General features: G+C 43.1%; 1 protein-coding gene across 7 annotated transcripts in view; it reads left to right on the top strand.

Moving 5' to 3' along the window:
- Nucleotides 1-21,381, top strand: part of LOC119743128 (eukaryotic translation initiation factor 4 gamma 1-like) — a 51,809-nt gene that overhangs the window by 23,760 nt on the left and 6,668 nt on the right. For 6 of the 7 annotated variants that reach the window (XM_038219493.1, XM_038219492.1, XM_038219494.1 and 3 more), the window contains exons 13-27: nucleotides 272-373; nucleotides 2,079-2,252; nucleotides 4,115-4,252; nucleotides 5,561-5,620; nucleotides 6,083-6,223; nucleotides 6,368-6,604; nucleotides 6,821-6,925; nucleotides 10,358-10,624; nucleotides 11,237-11,406; nucleotides 14,951-15,138; nucleotides 15,804-15,940; nucleotides 16,347-16,519; nucleotides 17,140-17,344; nucleotides 18,804-18,902; nucleotides 20,401-20,574. In XM_038219493.1, the coding sequence (XP_038075421.1) occupies nucleotides 272-373; nucleotides 2,079-2,252; nucleotides 4,115-4,252; nucleotides 5,561-5,620; nucleotides 6,083-6,223; nucleotides 6,368-6,604; nucleotides 6,821-6,925; nucleotides 10,358-10,624; nucleotides 11,237-11,406; nucleotides 14,951-15,138; nucleotides 15,804-15,940; nucleotides 16,347-16,519; nucleotides 17,140-17,344; nucleotides 18,804-18,902; nucleotides 20,401-20,574 (2,370 nt within the window). The remainder of the gene's footprint in view (nucleotides 1-271; nucleotides 374-2,078; nucleotides 2,253-4,114; nucleotides 4,253-5,560; nucleotides 5,621-6,082; nucleotides 6,224-6,367; nucleotides 6,605-6,820; nucleotides 6,926-10,357; nucleotides 10,625-11,236; nucleotides 11,407-14,950; nucleotides 15,139-15,803; nucleotides 15,941-16,346; nucleotides 16,520-17,139; nucleotides 17,345-18,803; nucleotides 18,903-20,400; nucleotides 20,575-21,381) is intronic. The other variant, XM_038219491.1, reaches the window with a different exon arrangement.

The following is a 21,381-nucleotide window of genomic DNA, read 5'->3' as shown; positions in this document are numbered from 1 at the left end:
GGATATATTACATGTGTCAATACTTGCAAACAATAGACCCCTGGATGGAGGAGTTCTTGATTAGCAACCAGACCAGCTCCTGGGCCGATAGCTGGGAAGGTACGAAAGGACTTCTTGGGAGGGGACGAGCTAACCGGGGGGCCCTTTTCATACCGGGGCTGAATGGTCACGGGCCCTTATTGCAGTGTTCAGAGTTTTTACGTACTTTGTTGCCGTGCGTACTATAGTAGGTAGCATTACGAGACAAAATGTGTTATCTCTCCTCCAACAGGCTGACATAAGGCCTCCCAGTTTTGATCCCCCAGGCAAGATCAACAGCAGAGGAGGGGCTGACTTCACCCCAGCGTATCTCAAGTCCCCCCGCGGTGGTCCGGTAAGTACCTGATCCTTTCCCACTAAGGCAGGGTTTGACAGTAGGTTTACCCTCGCAGCGTTTACAAAAAAACTTTGCAACAACTCGTCAACTATTCATAGCAGTACAACAAAAAGCCACGTGCCAGACAGTGTCCAGACAGTTGCCAGACAGTGCGCTGGAAAGATAATTGGCTGTGGTATGCAGTTATGAAGGGAGATGACTGTGTCAAGTTACAGGTCTTTGTTGATGTTTCAATGAGACTTGGCAGGAGGTCTGGTCAAAAGTTTGTTGACACGGCCTGGGTGTAGCCCTGGCTGCAAAGTTCATTAAACCAGCTTATTTGGCAAGGGTCGAATGAGGATTAGATGGAAGGTGACCGTCATTGGCCCTCAATTTTTTTTTTTTCCAAAAAATTCGGTTACCTGGGGCCCAAAGGGCAGCAGGTCACTCTGCGCAAGGTTAAAATGACAGTAAAATAAGGCTGCATTATGCTTGTATGAATAGTCTGGCGCCATCCCATTCAACATTTAACGATTAAAGAAGTACATTCAGGGAACTCGACACAAATGGCCAACTCATGCATAAGGCCCATAGAGTGCCTCACAAACAACAATTTGCATACATGAAAAATGTGAATCTGGAGGCAATCTTGTCGGTGTTTTTAATAAACAGCTCTAATAATTTAACCCTAAACAGTTGTTAAAATTAGCCACAATGGCTTTCTGAATTTCATGATTTATTTCTTCCTGTCCTTTCATCTTTGCTGTAGCCCAATAATTGTTGACTCGCAAGCCGGGCTACTTACGGAAAAGTTTGACTTGCCAGCTGCTGTGTTGACTAGCGGGCTACTGCTCAAGTCGAACCCTGCACTAGAGAATCATCTTGATAATCTTGGAAAACTTGCAGGGAAAATTTCCCTGATAGGGTTCATTTGTCTGATAGAAACTCGCCATTAATTGGAGAATCTTGTTTGGAAACTTTAGCAGCCAGCGTTTGACTGAGCATGCTCTCTTGCAATGGAAAACTAGATCGCTGATGCAGATGCAATCAGCTTATCAGTGGAAATTTCACCACAACATTTCTTCGTTGATTTTTCAGATGACTCTAAAAGGGCCCAAAATCCTTAACATGTACCTTTGTGTTCCATATAACTTTATTTGTAATCTTCATATTGCCATTTTAAAGGCGTTTGGTGTCATTTTTATTTTTCTGCTAATGCAAATTTCCATATTCATGAGCAAAACTGTGGTGTCATTCAAGGCAGAAATGTCAGTTTCACATCTGCTTTAGCGTAAAAAGTCACCAGAGTGTTAAGGGTTCGCCTGTGGTTATTTTTCTGATTTCAGTGGTTCATTTGTTGTTTCAGTATATGACAGTAAGACAATGAAAAATCTTTATGCACAAATGTTTTCACTAAGCAAAAATGTTGGCTTACAATTTGAAGAGAAAAACACTAATCTGAAGAGTGTGTTCCTAACGTGACATCACAGCAAGTAGCACCCTCAGTTTTCAGGAAGAACATTGCAAATGTATAAAATAAAAAAGTGCACTAAGCAAAAATGTTGACCAAAAAAGGGATGTCTCGTAGTTTTCATACATTTCAGAGGAATGGATATTTGCTACAAATGTGCTGGGTTATGAACTGCATTTCATGGATCGTTTAGATATTATTGAGATTACTCCTAATATGTAACTCCCTTGCACGCCCTTCCCTTCGCCGCAGTCCCAGCCACAGTTCGGCCAGGGCGGCATGCCCACCGGCGGACGCCGTTCGTCCAAGGAGCCCAAGAAGGTCATCCAGAGAGTCTCGCAGACCATCAAGCTGAGCGTGGCTGAGAATGCCTGGACAAAGCGGGACAAAGACGTGCCTTCAGATGAAGAGGAAGCTAAGACCAAGGTCAGTGCCATTTAGCAACAGTTGGCTGTTGTGATGTGAGACATGGTGGTTTTTAATCCCCCCAGGGTTCCTTGCACTCTGGGGGTTTTCAGGGGTGCCAAGTTGGGCAAAGCAATTTTTAACGAGCAACTCGGTTGCAACCAAGTACACATCAAGCTGAAGGAACCCTTACGAAGCACAAAGTCAGGGTTCCCAGTCACTCTGGAAATCAGGAAAAAATCTTTTAATACACATTCATAAATACCTAAGACAGTTTACCCATTCTTATTGGTCGAGAACCTGCCACTTGGCCAGTCTTAAACGGTCGATAACCGGCAGGCTTGTCTTAAACACTTTTCCAGTGTCGCATGAAATGCGAGACTCCTATGAAATCCGATGCGTTTTACCATTTTATTCATTGAATGTTCACAATCCTTACTACCGGTGAGTCAGAATTTCATAGTCCTAACTTCACAATACCCCAGCACAGCTGCGATGTGCGCGCATTGCGCAGTATGTGCGGTGCACGCACCAATCTCCACACAAGGAGGATATTACGACACTCGCAAGACTGGGCACACCATAATATAGCTAGAGGGGTGTCCCAAAAAACATGAAGTAAAATTGTTGAACGAAATCGTTGAAAATTTATAATGTTTGACTTGTTTTGACTTTTGGACTGAAGAAGTTTGATTATTTGACCGAAAAGGTATTTATGAATGGGAAAACATAATATGTGCTTGGTGGTATTAATCACTCTGTTTAAGACCGGTTGGAGTCTGGATGCTGATAATTACCCTCGCCTTTGGCTCGGGTAATTATCAGCATCCAGACTCCAACCGGTCTTAAAGGGAAAATACAACATTTGCAAACATCAAAAAATAAAACTACCAAATCATTTTGAAATACCTTGCTGGACTGTTAGTGAATGACAGTGTAAAGCATCCTGTAAAATCATGGCACTTGGTTTACTGTCACTTTTAAGAAAAGTGGTATTTTTGTATCAACGCTGGTCGGCCGACCAGCGTTGGAAAAAAACTGGCTTTTTTTCAAATACTGGCCCCAATTGACCATCGCACTTGTTTGCAATCGATTACACACCTATGAACGGGTACAAGCCAGCTAGACTGGTTCCCTGACCTTACAATTCCCCAATGTATGTAAACTGCTCTGTTTCTTCTTATATGGAGTCAGGGAACCAGACTACAGGAAAATGATTGTTTTTCTTGGTTTTTATAGCATTTTCGAACCCAAAACCTCAAAAAAGTCAGTGTAACTATATTTGCTATATATTTCCAACCCCCCAATTTCATCCATTTCTGAAAATTACAGCAAAAGCAAATGATGTATATTCCCTTTAAACATAGTGTTTAAAACCGCCGAAGCACACATTTATTCCCATTTTATAAGGGATAGTCTGATCGTCATGAAATTTAATGGGTACCTTGATTGCAGTACTAAAATGCAGAATCCGAAATGAGTCACATGGACATCGTCAGTTGATTTTAAATTCCTTTTTTTCTCAGAGATTGGCTCCATGTTTAAATTTTTGAAGAAAAACAAATTAGATTAATAGGTCTACTTCCAACATTCGCGGAAAAGTTAGTTGTAATTTTTTTCCAGTTATCTTTTTTGGGGGCAGGGGATGTGGAATAACTAACTAATCATTAAGTCTGACACTGTCACCACCACAGACAAATGATCAAGCATGCAACTTTTCCTCGGATCAGCTGATTTCCTCTTTTTGTACTTCCCAAGTGTGCCATTGAAAATAGAAAAACACTGTAAAAAGTCTTGGAAAAATTTGAATTTCCTCTTTTTTTGTGACTTCCCAGTTGCATGCCTGAATGATGAACCGTTTTCTGTTGTTTTTTTCCCAACAGGATCTCTTCAAGAAAATCAATGCCCTCCTGAACAAGCTGACCCCCAATAACTTCCAGAAGTTGAAGGCTAAAGCCATGGACTATCCCATCGACACTGAGGAAAGACTAAAAGGAGTCATTGATTTGGTCTTTCAGAAGGTGAGGGTCGATTTTCAGAATTCTCTTTCGGGGTTGGGGGAGGTTTTTGGACAGTGATGTGGTATAGTGGAGTCCATCTCAACCAAGTCCGAGCCGGGTTCAGGAAGGTTTGAATCCGAGCCAGTTCCGAGTCCATTTTTGTCCCGAGTCCGACTCAAGTCCAAGTCCAAATTGTCAAGTCTGAGCCAGGTCCGAGTCCCGTCGCGAAAGGGTGTTTATAGCAGAACACGTGCATGCCGCAGGAGTACTCTGAGAATGCAGTGACTGTCGAATGGGTATCTTGCAATTTATTCTACAGCCTAGTAAAGGTATCTAAAACAAGATTTTCCCAGAAAGATCACGTTATTGTTACCAATACACGCACCGCAATTTTTAAAAAGTCACATGATCACGTCTATATGCCACTTCATAATTTCATTATGTTTTATACAAATACGCACATGAAATCGAAATTTCTGCGCCCAGGACGGCTTCAAAGCATCTCCGCACGCAAGAATGAGGAGTTAGCGCTCTAGTTATTTAAAGCTACAGTCCATCATTTGTAATTTGTGCATTTTGTTCGTTTGAAGCAACAAAAGAGTTCAAAATCTAATGAAGGATACTGAGCAACTAACCTGATGAAGTTTCAGCTAAGCTTCAGCTGTACATTCCGAGAAAAACAGCATTCTAAGATCTCAATTTCAAATCTAAAGTTACTGAATCATGTTTTGAATTGTTTTGAATTGTTTTGAATTGCAGCTATACGCGACGTCGCGCACTGATCCGATGAATTATAACAACCGCGCGCGCGTGTGTGTCGTTCCAATACTTGTGCGCGCTGTGCTGAATAACAAAACGAACTACTAATTTAAATTTTCCTACGGTGCTTCTTAAGAATCACCGTTGGAAATGCCTTCGTTCGTTGATTACTTCAAAATGACAGCTTCCCAGAAAGAATAATTTCACAGGGAGTTTAGTCCCCTTACTATCTTTCAACCAAGTTTGTTTTTCAACAATAATTACGCCAGTTACTTTTCGGATGGCTGCAAATGATGGACTATATCTTTAATATAGCTCTGCGGTGCACAGAGAGAGAGAGAAAAATAGAGATTGGTTGTGGTAAAGTGCCTTGCCCAAGGACATAAGGTAACCAAATGTTAGATCCTTGTATTAGATATGTCCAAATCTGAACTCAGCGGTCAAACCATGCCGTCCAAGACTGTCCAGACAATGGGGTTGGGAACTTTGGGGTTCATAGTGTTACCAAAAAAAACCCACATGTATCGTATTCCTTTTTGCTTAATGCAGTCTCCATTCTTGCATTTCTAGGCCATCAATGAATCATCGTTCAGCAGAACATACGCCGAGCTCTGCCGAGACCTTTCACAGGTAAGAGTTTAAAAAGAGGAAGAAAACTCAGTGTGAAAAGGTATCATTCAACTCAAAAGGAAGAAAGGCTGAACATTATTTCCAACGTCATCGCCTTACGTTTTTGTGCCAGGCCTTTATTAAGCTCTAGAATAATCTCTCATTGACGTTTCATGCCAATTTCATAGAATTTGGACAAAGCGTCCACAAAAAATGGTAAAAATTTCATCAAGGGTACTGGAAATGCTACGTGTTTTCCATTGACCGTGTAAAGTAAAATACACTCATTCACATTTATTTACGTGCGGAAGCCTGGAGTTTTAATGATTATCATTACAAAACGCTTTATGCGATTGTGTGGTAAGCGGGAATGTGTCTACCTGAAGGCACAACTTCAAAATAATCGGTCATATGTACTTCTAAAATAAACGTGTCATGGGAATATGGGGTTGAAATATCTACGTTTTTATTTGTCATTACTAGTTAAAAGTGCCAGCTGCCTCAGGTAATGGTATGGTCCAGTTCCGCACGCTCCTGATCAACCGATGCCAGAAGGAGTTTGAGAAGGAGAAGAGCGATGAACAAGAGGAGAAACTGGAAAGAGAGAAGATTGCCAAACTGCCGGTGAGTCGAGAAGGAGCTTAGCAAGAATGTTACCCGACCTAACGAAATGAGTAACAAGCTTCCGGAGCTACTCTTGAGTACTAGTATAGTAGCCACTTTGAAGCAAACTCTTGATAAGCACTGTTTTGTTTTTCTGATGAACAGGCCGACCAGCGCACCTCCGCCCTGGAGGATCTGGCGCTGAAACTGATCAAGAACAAGCAGCGCATGCTGGGCAACATCCGCTTCATCGGCGAGCTCTTCAAGTTGCAGATGCTGATTGAGCAGATCATGCACGACTGCATCTTCAAGCTGCTGTGCTCCAAGGACGACGAGTCGCTGGAGTGCATGAGCCACCTGATGAGCACCATCGGCAAGATCCTGGACCACGAGAAGGCCAAGGTGGGTGCAGCTGGGTGTCTGGGTGTTAAACGCTGGGTGTCGAGTGGGTTGAACTGGGTTCTTATGGGTTCAGATGGGGTTCCTGTGAAAGGAGCAGGGTTCTTGTGGGTTGAGATGCATAGTATAGTGGCAATATGAACATTTTAGACACAATTGAATGCTGCCGACTTGTACTTTAAACTGCATGTTGTTTCACTTTGTTTTGGACAACTTCAGAATCGTATTGACCAGTACTTCCACCAGATCAGGAACCTTATAAGTAATAAGAAGACGTCGGCCAGAATCCGATTCATGCTTCAGGACGTTACGGACCTTAGAATGGTGAGTAACCCCAAACGTTTTGTAAGCTTTTTTTTTTCATTCGGGCCTTGCTGCAAGTTTTGTAAAGATTTCATTGCTGAATAAGTTACTGCCTCTTGTACTTATTGTAGTTTATTGTAGAATACCATGTCAGGGTTCCAGCCCACTCTGGAAATCAGGCAAATCCTTGAAAACGAGTTTCCAATATATCTTTTTAGTGAAGGAAACCTCAGGGAATTTTGGGAAAACACAAAAGCATAGCTGCCAACTGTTACGAATTTTTCGTAATTATTACGAATTGTTTGTTAAATTACGAAAATACGATATGCCACTAAAACATTACGAATTTCCCATTTTCTACCTAACGAAAAAAAAAAATACTTGTAAAGTATCGTTTTTGACCGAAAACTTCTGGCGAAATGTCGCGATAATGGATGGACTGGTGACAAGTCTAATAAGAATGCAGTCAAGCACCTGATAGACATCAATGCAGTGTGCGCAGTGGAGTACTTGAGGACCAGACTAAAACTATTTGTCAATGGTGTGTCATTTGTGTGCTGCATCTCGTGGATGTGTGGTTGTGTGTACTGTATGTGAATTGTGAGTACTTTTCAGTGACGATCGTGAGCACATTTGGTCGCTTTTTGCTGGGATCAGTCTATCAGTGCGAGATTTTAATCATGGAATTTAATAGGATTATGGTTGGAATAATTGGTAATAGAGTTTGAGTTTGTCACAACGTCCAGAAAAGATAAATCAGCATGCGTTTGCAAGGTATGTTGACGGGATATTTCTATTGCATACGGTGGCCCTAAATCAACGTGTGTAAACATTTATACGAACTCGAAACTCCACATCGATAACATGCATCTCAAAAAAATATGCGCACATGTTATTATTGTTAATATTTATTTGACTTCAACAAACAAATACAGACATTGAAACAAAATAAATTAAAAAAAAATATATATATATTTTTTTTTTTTTTTTTTTAATTATTTTTTTTAATTATCTTTTGGCCTCCAGTACATTATTATTCACAACAAGAAGGGTATGCACATGTATGTGTACATGTAAACCATGTATCTGTACTCGATGTTGGTAAAGCTTTTGATAAAACGAGCAGTTGAAAATGACCGCGCGGGTTGATTACTAATTGGGATTTTGAAAAGTTGGCAGCTATGCAAAAGAAATTGGGAAAAACTCAGGGAATTTAACGGTGACCCAGTAAGGGACAGGTTTTCACCAGTTTGGCGTATGTGCGTCTTGTGCCATGTGTCCCTAAACTGACTGGCTATGGTGGCTTTGTAGTGTCTCTGCAGTGTGAATATTACACACCTCTCCAGACAATAACAATTGGCTTTATACAACGCCTGAATAAATCCCCGTCATCTGATTGGTGAATTGTAGATCACGTGACATGTTATTATTCGGTTTAATGCACGGTGCGACCATGCGTTATACCCATGCGTTATACCGTTTCACTTTGCGCTTGTTCCATGACGCGGTATTTGCGTGCAAAATGCATGCTGGTGTGCGCGTTCAGTGTAGCGCGTATTGTTCCAAAGAGCCAGCGCTACAGCGTTGGGTTCAAACATTTTCGTGAAGGGGTAGTTCAACATCTTTAAAATCAAAATAAATTGTAGTTTATAATTTACCAATCAAATGACGAGAATTTATTCAGGTGTTGTATAAAACAAATAACGAATGTTTTACTTTCGTGCGATGGAAAGAATAATTTCATTCGGTGACAGATTGAATGTTCTATTCCACTCGGCTTCGCCTCGTGGAATAGAACATTCAATCTGTCACCTCATGAAATTATTCTTACCATCGCACTCACAAACATTCGTTATTTGTATAATGCTACACCACCTCTTGATGTTCCAGCAACCTCGTTAAAGTGAAAATATTTCTCACAGAATTTTGGAAATGTCTTGGGGGGGGGGGAAATATCAAGGAGAAACTCTGGGAAGTTTGTCTTCATAACGTGCTGGGAATCTGGCATGTCAGTCTCGGGGATATTTGCCTAAGACAGTAAAATTGTACCCACTTGGATGAGATGGGGCACCACTTCAAAGAAATTAGGCTTTACTAGTCAAGCTTGGCCCCAAAGCATGAGTTTAGGACTACTCTCAGTGACTTACTAAGGCAGTCAGTCAGTCCATAGAGCAAGGACACAAGGAGTCAGAACTCTTGGGCGATTTACATTTTGACCATTAACCCTTACCCTACTAGACCCTCCAACGCATGCCAATTGTGCCTCAAGAAAATCTCCTATGTTTTTTGCATGGCCCTCCAATATCTGCCATATCATTTCAAGGGTAACTGGACAGGCATTCCAATACATGCCACAGAGAACAATGAGAGTCCTCTGATAACAATCAAGTGCCCCCAGCTGGTCAGTATCAGGCACCCTCCAGGGCCTCCAACTCCTGCCAATTGGAGCCTTCACTGCTACATCAAAGTATCCTCTGATAAACTGCAGCTGGAGGGCATTGGCATAACCAACTGACATGCAGTAAACTACCCTCAGAGAGTAAGGGTTAACATACCAATCCCTCGGGAATGTCTATAGCTACAGCACTGTGACCGCAATCCTCGACCATTCAAAGCGTGAATGCCAGCGGCCTTTGAACACGATGATCGTCGCCGCCTTTTTAGTTGGTAACCAACAACCTCCCTATATGCTGCATAATAAGTCATGTCACGTCGCTGCTCTTTTTTGAAAAATATATTTTACGACAAGATAGGTTTTTACAACTGCGCAGTTGTTAGATGTGAGTTATGAACTCAAGTTAGCAATGTGCAGTTGTTGGTGCTTAAAAGCGTTATCTGTCCCTGTAATTTGGAGATAAATTGGATTTCTTTCAGATAAGTTTTCATGTATTTTCAAACATTTTAATTGGCAATATATCATTGATGAAATGTGGGTTTTTTTTGGAAAATGTCACAAGTTTTCACACTAAAGGTACAGAGCATTTTGTTCTTCATGAAATGATTGTTCCAGTGATGTTGACCACATTTATATACAGTATCATCCAACTGCAAACAAACACTTCAAAATCATTCATTTTTAGCGATGTATGACAACTGCGCATGCGTATTTACCATGGTACTGTCTACGAAGCCATGCAAACTCCTTTTTTGGGCATTAGTGAGCGCGGATCTCTATTGTGTCGAGATTAGCGTAGTGAGCAACTGAGCAAGCTGGCGCCAGGTGCTTTCTATTGTAGCTTTCGAGCGCGGCGACCATCATTTTACTTTTGAAGTCTTGGAGTACGAACTCTTTGGGTCCTTGCTCTATGGTCAGTCAGTCAGTGACATGGTCTGGATGATAACAATAGGCCGACCCGTCATAGATCCAACAAAAACCGAGATCCCCCAAAGATGATCTTTCAATGCCATTAAATTTGGATTTCATTTGAATTTATTCTTCCTCTCCTTTCGCAGCGGCACTGGATACCCCGGCGGGCCAACGACAACCCCAAGACCATCGAGCAGATCCGGCAGGACTTCAAGCGGGAGGAGGAGCAGAAGAAAATGGAAGGCTTTGCCCAGATCCAGGCCGCCGCCGCCGCCCCGCCTCCGCGCATGTCCCGCAACAAGCGGGATCAGCCCCAGCGGGTAGGTCCTCCCCAGCCCGAGGGCTGGAACACGGTGGCCTCTACCAAGGCGGCGAGGGTGTCGGTGGACCCCACCAAGTTCAGGGTGACCAAGGTAAGGAAGATGCAAGTGGAATGCCTTCTTCAGCCCCCGAGTTCCTTGAGTGTCATTTCCAAAAATGCGTCACTTGACTTTAACCTTTGGAAGTGACCTTCTTTTATTGTTTTCTTAAAAAATGACAGCATGCCAGAAGGAATAATTTCACAGGGAGTTAAGTGCCATTACTAACTTCAAACCAAGCACGGATCCTCTACACAAGGATAAACGACTCATCTGAGCTTGTGTACAAAATGTACGGAACGGTTTGTCTACATGCGTGATATGCCGCGTCCGCACATAGAACAGCGTATAGAACAACGTATAGAGCATGTAGCACGCCATGTTCGCGGACACCTGGAGTCCTGACAGAAATTTGACCACTGAAAGACTGCAGTCGCTCGCCGAGTCTCGCGCATGACGCACAAGTGCCATATCACTCCTCTAACCAGAAATTTGGGGAAGTCCTTTATCCTTGTGTAGTTGATCCGCGAATCAAGTAAGTTTTTTAACAATAATTTGGTCAGTTACTTTTTGGATAGCAAAACAAAGACGGTGAATTCAAACACCCAAATAGTCCACATGTCAGAACTTGTAGAATGATTGGAGTAATCCTGGTGGTTTTCTCAGCAGCAGAGCATAGACGATGACATCCAGCTGGGTCCTGGCCGTCAGCAGTTCGGCGGCTGGAGCCGAGGCAGTAGCGGGGGTACCGCCAAGGGGCAACAGCAGAGCCAGGAACCTCAGGAGCCCAGGCAGAGCAATCGCTTCACGATGCTGGCTGAAGACAGACGGGCAAGGTAGGCGGCAAGTCTAGTATTCAATTCGATCGGTCTTAAAGAGTTGCGCTGAACCATATTAAACCGATGTAACGATAACCGCATCAATGATAATCACAGTAGACCTTTATCATGCTGCCACCATTTCAGTCAAGTTCCCTGTATCCAATAACAGTACTGAATGATAATGTTTTTTGTGCAAAAAAGGAACCAGACTATCTTTCCTTCCAGCCTCGCTTTGGTTACATTGATATGAATGGGGAAAAAATCAAGATGGCCACAACATGATAATGGTCTGTAGGAGAATGGTGGCAGGTACAGCATCTTAATACTAAAACTAGTTTTACTTGACACTAGTGACCTAAAGATGGCCTGTTTCAGGCATTAGCATATTTTGAACAAAACGTCAACTCGAACAAAGTTAAAGTATCCACGCGATGAATACTTCTGAGGAACACATTTTGTGCAACTTTCTACTTTTCTTAAATGTATAAAAGCTCTTTGACATCCCTTGTTGGTTAATTTTATTGGAAAGTGCACTTCTTGAAACATTTAAAATTGTCCATGCTTATCCATACAACTGAGGGCGCTGTTGCTGTGATTTCATTTCAGGAAGACACTGTTCAGTTTAGGGGTTTCCTGTTCAAATTGCGAACCCACAAAATTTGCTATACAGCGTGTGTCAATAAAAACGCAGGATTCAAAGCGATTTTTTTTCTGAGAAAATTATGCTACTGGTGTGCCTAATTTGATAAGGATTTGATTGTCCATAATTTCATCTTTGACAAGATTTTTGTTTGGTGGAATTTGGGCTTTTGGTTCAAAAGTTATGACAAGTTTTGTGAAGCCCTTCTGAAGCGAGTTGATCTGATTCAATGACCTTAACACAACGACCAGTTATGTACAATGCAGGAATGCATTGAAGACAATTAAACCAGAACAAAACTTTCTTTGAAACAACTGATGATAAGTATCACTTAAATTTAATAACTGGACTATCATTGTTGGGGTCACTTGGGCAATTATTGACTAATAACATTGATTGTGGACTAAAGGATTATGTAAGCCTAATCCTGCCACACATGTCCTTCTTTGTGATCCACAAATACTTTCACCTGTACTGAATTCAAACCTTTCATTAGGTATGTGTGATTTCACAAATCAGACCAGCTTGGAATTTATAACCCTTCTTCAATGTACTCTATCTCTGGACAGGATTGTCCAAATGAGATGGGATAAAAAGCATAGTGAAGAGAAGGAAAGGTACTTTGAAAAGAGGGTTAACATTATGATGAATAGGGGTGGTTTATATTCTTAATATTTTTGTTTCTAATCCTGCGTTTTTATTGACACACGCTGTACGTGAGAAAGATTTGCTCATTGGCTTACTGCCATGTACTGACACAACAAGGAATTACCAAAGAAAAGAAATTTTACAGCAGGAAAATGACCAAAATGCTTTGTGCGCTGAAATAGCTGAAACATTTAGGTTTCTGCCTTGAATGACATCACAGTTTTGCTAAAATTTTTATCAGCATAAAAACTTTTTAAAAAGGCACCAAAATACCCTTGATAATGGCAAAACAGAAATTGAACATACAGTTAAATGGGACACAAAGGTGTAATTGCAAGGATTGCATTTAAAAAAAAAAAAAAAAATCTTTAAACAATTAAAAGTTTTATACAAAATAAGCAACTATGACAGTTTGACAGAATTGCGACATTGGTTAACAAACGTATCTTGACATTACTCCCCACGTTTTAAACTTCAACACATATGTGATGCGATCAAGCTACATGAGTCGTTTGTCGACACTGGTCAAAAAATCTTTTATTACAGATTTCAAAAGAGCACAATCTCGGCATTTACTGCTGTGAAAACTACATGCTGCTACCATCTTTAGTTCAAAAATTATGGAAGTCGGAACACCAAGAGATGTGATGAAGTGGCCCTATTTTGGCCTGAATCTCCACATAAAAATTCCCGACAAACGACTTATTTAGCTTGATCGCATCACATATATGCCCTTCCCAATCATGATCGGGTAAATCAGCTTATGTTACATGCATGTAGACTTTACCAATAATTTAATGAAAAGTATCATGATGCAAAGTGACCCCAGTATCAAACATTACAATGTGGTATGACATTCCTAAAAAACAAAATCACCAGTTTTGGTTAGGGACCGTGACCATTCAGCCCTGGTATGAAAAGGGCCCCCCGGTACCTCGTCCGGTCCAGAGCCAGTCCGGTCTTCAGCCCAGTCTCGTCCAGTACATGGTCCTGTCTGACCAGAAGTTTTGAATTCAGTCAGGCGCATCAATTTATTGCCCTTCAGAGAACGTCCAGAGCAGAACAATAGCAGACTTACCGGATTAAAGATAAAATCCTTCCAAACGCCTTGGTAATTTACGGTCCCATTGTGTGCGAAACAGCATGGCAAGGGGTTTGTTCTGTGCCGATGAAAGTGTTCTATTGTTTCGCGCTGAGAGATGAAAACCACAAGCAGGTTTCTTCTGGGATATATTACATGTGTCAATACTTGCAAACAATAGACCCCAGGATAGAGGAGTTCCTGATTAGCAACCGGACTTCTTGGGAGGGGATGAGCTTACCGGGGGCCCTTTTCATACCGGGGGCCCTTTTCATACCGGGGGCCCTTTTCATACCGGGGGCCCTTTTCATACCGGGGGCCCTTTTCATACCGGGGGCCCTTTTCATACCGGGGGCCCTTTTCATACCGGGGGCCCTTTTCATACCGGGGGCCCTTTTCATACCGGGGGCCCTTTTCATACCGGGGGCCCTTTTCATACCGGGGGCCCTTTTCATACCGGGGGCCCTTTTCATACCGGGGGCCCTTTTCATACCGGGGGCCCTTTTCATACCGGGGGCCCTTTTCATACCGGGGGCCCTTTTCATACCGGGGGCCCTTTTCATACCGGGGGCCCTTTTCATACCGGGCCCTTTTCATACCGGGGCTGAATGGTCACGGTCCCTTAAGAAACCTTCGTACGTGTCGGAGAGGCAGTAGGCCCTAGTTTGCCGATGACTGCTACTTCAGTGAATGCGAAGGGAGAGTAAACCCTGCCCAGTTATTACTCCTGGATGCTTGATACTCTGTAGGCATCGCAGATTCCAAACTGGCTTGCTACATTTTTGTGTCGCCTAAATGAAATTTTGGGAGACACTAACCAGTCCTAAATTCTGTATGACCGTAGACCTTTAGCCCCGTACGTTGAAGTTTTGTAGACAAAAATGGACCACTTGTCATAAATACTAGCCTCTCTCCAGTCGTGCAAACCCACCTAGAGGGTTTGGGTTTGAATTTGTAGGGTTGGAAGAGGTCAAGGCTAGCCGCTGTTTACAAGAGATCTTCGCCTTTTAGTGGGCCATAATGTTTTGTGTATTGCGGTTGATTTTAGAAAACTCATGAAGGCCTGGAACAAAAGTGTTTACTACAAAGGATGGACTGTAGGGTTCCCTAAGGTTTAGAACAAAGGTCGTTGTTGACAAGATTGTTCATAGACGCACGAAATTGATGACAATCTTTCGGTTGTTTGACAGAGGGCCAACGGCGGCCGAGGCCAGAGGTCGCGGCCCCCAAAGCCTGGGCGGTAAGCGGTCCAGCTCGTCCAGAGAGCGAGACCAGAACAACCGAGAGAGGCAGTCGGCCCTCGCTGAGGTGCAGAGGATCACGGGAGCCCGCCGGTCTAACTCCAGAGAGAAGGACAGAGAGGCTGACTTCAGGAGAGGTGAGGAGCACTCTCTACACCCACCCCCTCAACCCCACCCCACCCCAACCCACCCCAACACCTCCCCTTACCCCACCCCATCCCACCCCACCCCCACAAGCAACTTTTTTTTATTATGAGAGTAAAGTCAAGTCACAGCTTTAAGTTATCGTCTAGTGGTTTGGACTCAGAATAAGTGATACTTGGTATTGTGTCCCTGTGCAAGACACTTTACTCTAATATATTCTTTAACGCCCAGGAGCTTGGCCGTTTTGAAAAGGTGATTAGTACCGATAGCCCGATGCATGAAGAGAACAATTTTCAATATACACTGTAATTGTTTCTGCCGCTCTGCACATGCCAATTTGCTTAGCACGGTTACCCACTGGTACCATGACAACATGTGCGTAAGCCAGTTTGCTTGTAGGCATGCAACTTTTCCTCGTATCAGCCAATTTCCTCGTTTTTCACTTCACACTTATGCCATTAAACATTGAAAAACACTGTACAAGTCTTGTAAACATTGGAGTTTCCTCTTTATTGTTACTTTCCAAGTTGCATGCCTGGCTAGGCTCCTCCAAGAAATTTGCTCCAAAAGTGGTCCCTGGCCTGGTGTGCACTGCTTGTCGAATGTCATCATAGATCAAAGATATGGCATTGTAAAACTTGATTGTTGACCATTTCAGGGAAGCCCGAGCCTGCCCCGGCCCCCATCAAGGAGCCAGTCAAGTCAGTGTCTCCCGACCCCGAACTCAGCGAAGACGTGTTTGAGAAGAAGGCCTTGGCGACGATCGAGGAGTACCTCAGCATCAAGGACATTGAGGTAAAGGTCTAACACGCAAACAAAATATGATCATGACTTTCAGATTTCTGTCCTTTTGATAGTGTGGTGTTATGTGGAGACTTCCATGAGTGGTTACGGTGTTTGACGCATGCACGATGTTGCATGGGTTCAAACCCTGCTCTGAACATGGTGTATGTGCCCTTGGGCAAGACACTTAACTTCAATTGCCTCTCTCCACCCAGGGGTATGAATGGGTAACCTGTGAGGGTAGAGGACCGAAATGTGTGCTGATATCGGCTGCTGTGTGGTCTCTTGGTCTGATAGGGAATAATTGTAAAAGCGCTTTGAGATGGTTGATACGATGGAGAGCACTATATAAGCATTACAAATTTTTGTTAAATTTTCATTGATGTGGTTTGTGTTGTTTTATTTTTCTGGTCGACAGGAAGTCATCTTGTGCCTGAATGAGATGAAGTCGCCCAGCCTGATGCACGTCTTTGTCCGTGCGGCCATGAACTGCACGCTAGAGAAGAGCCCGCAGGCCAGGGACTCGGTGGGCATGCTGTTCCACAAGCTGCTGAAAGCAGGCCACCTCACCAAAGAAAAATTTAAGGATGGGTGAGTTCAGAGACAAATTGAATCTTTCAGTATGAAAAATCTTGCATATTCTAAAGTTGTATAGACCTCTATGATCACAATAAGAAACCAATACTCCGGTGGCCCTCACGCTTGAGTACATGGGCCTTATTCACGAGTCGGCCATATTGAATTGAAAGCAAGGAAAAATCTTCATTTTTTTGATTTTACTAATAGAAATGAAAGTAATGAAATAATGTTAATTACACATTAATACCAGTGTGCTCTGATGAATAATTCAACCAAGTTTGATTGAACATACCCTAATGTTTTAAGCCACATTTAAAAAATAACTTCAAAGTGAGGCTTGGAATGCATAAATAGTCGGGTGCCATCCCATTCAACTGTTTACAAGGCCTATTTACACATACGTGATTGCAGTGACTACGTCGCGCAGCAGTGTCCCGCACAGGTGCATGTACATGTGTAAACAAATTTGAATTGAAAAAAATTGAGCGATAAGTCGCAAAAATGTAAAGGCGCTCATTAATTTGTGCGCGCGACATTATCGCACGACAAAATTGCGTATGCAAATGTCATGTGTAAATAAAATTCAGGGAAAACTATCAAAACAACAATTGTTGTCTATTTTTCCCCAATAGTGTCAACGAGGTATTGATGTATGCGGATGATATGGCGCTGGACGTCCCTCGAATCTGGATGTACCTGGGGGAGATTATTGGCGCCACATTCCGGGACAACTCGCTGTCGTTGAAGCTGCTAGCGGACATGATGGAACCGGTCCGGGCCGTGGACAAGGCTGGGGACCTCATGGCTGAGATTCTACGAACAGCCGTCAAGTTAAATGTGAGTAGGGCCAAAGTTACCTACGGGATTGTGGAGGATTTTGAATTTTTCATAGGGTGGAATGGGTGGCTTGTGCGTGAAGCGCTCGCCTCTCACCAAGGTGACCATGGTTCGAATCCTGGCCGCGGATCACATATAAGTAGAGTTGTGCCTTGGTTCTCTCCTGTGCCACGAGGGTTTTTCTCCGGGCCCCCCGGTTTTCCTCCCTCCGGAAAAATCAAACACTTGCATTCTCAGGCTGTGCTCCATGGTCATATAATGGGTCGATGTGGCCGGCAGCCATAGGCGCCTTTACGTGCCAGCGGCCCGACCACGTTGTAGCCACGTCCTTCGCAATTAAGCATACCAGCTGTGTGTAAGGATGATTAGCCTTCCAAATTATTATTAATTATAATTTCGGACATTAAGTTTCCTAACCATCAGACCATAACGTTGTCAATTTCGGACCACGCATGGAAAGCCCTTTAAATTTTGTCCATCTTCTGGACACTGCTGCAAACTAGGTAGCACTCAGAGAGCGCAAACCTCCGCCAAGGTTGAACAATTCCCCACCATATAGTCAGTACAACCAATAGAAATACTCGCCTATCCACTGGACCACTACATTTTATTGCACATTCCCCACTCCCCCATAATCAAATGGTTGAGTCCATTGACCTGTTGGTTTCGATGGTGTGTGCGCTGTGTGCTGTGCGCTCATGGACCGCACGCTGCGTTACCCACACACGTACACAGAGTGGCAATCTGTTCTCAGTGCTCAAAAACATCCGGGATCCAGACCCAGATCCGGATCCATTCCAAAATCTAAACGATTTGTACTTGTACCAAAGACCACCCTTTAAAAAAAAATTCATGAAAAATAACAAACTCACGCCGATGAAAACATAACCTCCTTGGCAGAGGTAATAAGGTGCTGTTTAAAATCTTTGGGTTCGTTTTGAAAAGCCCATGAGCTTAAAGATATGTCCTGGGAATCAAAAAGTCTTTTAAAATAGGATCTGACCAGAAAAACCTGGGGCAATTTGGTCCGAATGGGATTTTGGTCCTAGAAATGTCCCAGTCCTTACATTTTAGTTTTTGTCGATCTGACGGAAATTGCTGAGCCGATTGCAGCTTACGCAATGTCGCGCACTGATCCGACGATTTATAGCAACCGCACGCGAGTGTGCGTTGTGCCAATGCTTGCGTGCACTTCGCCGCAAAACAAAACGAACTACTAATTTAAGAAGCACCGTTGGAAAGGCCTTCTTTTGTTGATTTCTTCAAAATGACAGCTTTCCAGAAAGAGTAATTTCACAGGGAGTTTAGTCCCCTTACTATCTCTCAACCAAGTATTTTTTCAACAAGAATTATGCCAGTTACTTTTTGGATAGCTGCAAATGATGGACTCCAGCTTTAACATATTCTCATACTTACAACACACTGAGTTTGTTCATGTACTTGTGGTATTTTTATTCAGGGTGCTAATGTTGTAGGTGAGATGTGGCAGTCGTCAGGCTTCACGTGGGACATGTTTCTACCCGTCGGAGGCGATGTAAAAGAATTTGTAAATAAAAAGGTAAGGAGATAAAAAGTGCCCGAAAATCGGAACGTCCCGATTTTCCGAGTTGCGAGAGAAGAACTAATACAAAAAAAATTTTTTTAAATATTAAAAAATGCCCCGGCCCCGTCGCACACTTGTCCGAGAAAAATGTTTTATTGTATTGAGGGCACTAGCTACCATAATGGTATAAAATCCGCCTCGCTCTTATGTACGACGAAAGGGACGTAAACCAGACTCAAACGTCATCGAACAGGCCATGTCCCAATAGGCTGCCGCTGCGGCCGTACGCGCGCACAGCAGGCTTGTGCGATCGGCCACAACCTAGCCGCAGCCAATAATTTGGACGTGAACTGAGACCCGCTATGTCATCCGTCTGGTGTACTGCCTCTCTTGCGTGCTTACTGAATTAAGCGCGGGCCAGGCACGGCGCGGTGGATGTATTGATGCCATGTTTGTTTTCCACACACGTTGTTTCTTCATAGTCTTCGGTGGTTTTTCGTTGATATTTTGACCGTGCTGAGTCACACTTTTTTGTCAACGTTTTTGTATGAGCATCTCAACTGCAACATGGACCAGGAGGATGATACACTGAAGGAGAAAAAGCAGCGAAGGAGTCAAAAATTCCGAGAGGAATATCGTGAAAAATTTCACTTCATAAAAGCTTCACGAAGAGAAGAATCATTCATACGCTTTATGCACGGTTTGTCGATCGAACATAAAGATTTCAAGTGGAGGACTAAATGACCTCAACAGACACATCAAAACACCATGGTTGCCAACCATCTACCATTTCCACAGGAGACCAGTAATGGGTATTAATTATGAAAATGCTGCCACTTCAAGTATGATATATTTTGTAATTTCTGTTGATGTGATTTTCATCCTTCCAATATTTCTATTCACCAGTCAACATTCTATACATCAGTAGAGGCCCTGTAAACATCAATTTTTGTATGATTGCCCCTGGACCCCACTCATTAGCGCGAGCGCCTGCGCCGCTCACCGTGTGTGATGCGTAGGCACCCTGTTCCTCTTTCTGACTTTTCAATGTTGGCAGGTATGCAATAGCAGTGAAGGAAGCTAGGCAAAATCAATCGGATACCCCTAGCACTGCTTCAGGCCATTAGGCCCAAGTCAGTATTGAGTCACGCCAGGCCTTCTGGACCAAGTCCCCCAAAATCCACCAAAATGGGGGATGGATTTTGATGGATTTGGGGTTGTTAGGGTTAAACTTTATGGACCAGGGTTTGTTGGAATCTGTTAGGATGAGTACTGGACTAGTAAACTGACTGTGCTTTACGTGGGATTAGGCATACCACAATAAACAGAGTCCATATGGCGTTGGGATTTGCAAGGATGAGGAAGGTTCCTAGCAAATCACCTTGAGGAGTTAGGGTTAATCCAAGCAAGGTTTTTGATATTAATTTTTTACTTTGGGGATAAATGCAAATGATCTTACGCCTTTTAAATACACCTAAACAAAAATGACGTCTTTCCATCTCGCTCTTTTCAGGAATTAGACTTCACGTTAACAGCTGCCAGTAGCAGCACGACAAATAGCGGCGGGGACGCCAACGCCAATAACGTCATGACGGACGAGGAGATGGATTCGCTAATGAAGCGGGAGCTGGGCTGCATTCTGGCCAGCGGGGAGAACGTCAACAACAACGTCTTTGACTGGATCCAGGTGAGAATAACTCAGCTGCAGTTTGTTTCATCAGTTGCTGACATAAATGAAATTTGTGATCATTAGGTCAGGGCAGGGTGACCCAGTGATTTTAGCTGTGTGACTAGCGATTCATCGTCTGAAGAGAAATATACGGGAGCGTCCAGGATGTTCAACGAAGATTCCTGAGCTGTTGAAGGCCCAGCGATGTCAGATTCTTCCTGGTTGTCATCTTGAGAACTCCCTACTTTCAGGGGGCTTTTAGATTTGCTTGGATCCTCCGATTGAGCTGTAGGTTGTTTCTGTACCTCGCATGAAGGTTTCCCCTTCGTGAATATGTCTCAACATTTTCAGTTTAACATCATCATTATCGGGGAGTCAGGTTGGCGTAGCGGTACTTTCCTTGCCTTCCACCGCTGTGACCCGGGTTTGAATCCCGCCCGGGCCAATATGTGGATTGGGTTTTCCGTCCCTGCCTGATTTCCGTGGGTTTTCCCCAGAATATTCTTCTGGGCTTTTCCTCCCACCTCTAAAACTGTAACTTCTTCTCATTGTCTTCTCTCCACAGGTTTCTTCAGGCTTGCGAGCTACAGTACTTAGGGCGCTTTTGAGGAATCCTTGGTTTCATTACCAGAAATGATTAATAATAATAAAAAATAATAATAATAATATGTTTAATCTGTGTTTTTGATGGGTTCAGGATCTCATCCGTGCTATCTCTCAGAGATATTTCAAAGTCATCCAGATTTCCTAGTTTTGACTTTCCATTGGGGAAGAACAGCTTCATCACACTTTCTTTAATGGACTCCATGGTTGTATCTTTAGGGG

Source organism: Patiria miniata, unplaced genomic scaffold (assembly GCF_015706575.1).
Source record: "Patiria miniata isolate m_02_andy unplaced genomic scaffold, ASM1570657v1 HiC_scaffold_6, whole genome shotgun sequence".
Classification (NCBI taxonomy): domain Eukaryota; kingdom Metazoa; phylum Echinodermata; class Asteroidea; order Valvatida; family Asterinidae; genus Patiria; species Patiria miniata.
The sequence above is the reverse complement of the archived record's forward strand: the minus strand, read 5'-3'. Positions and strand labels throughout refer to the sequence as shown.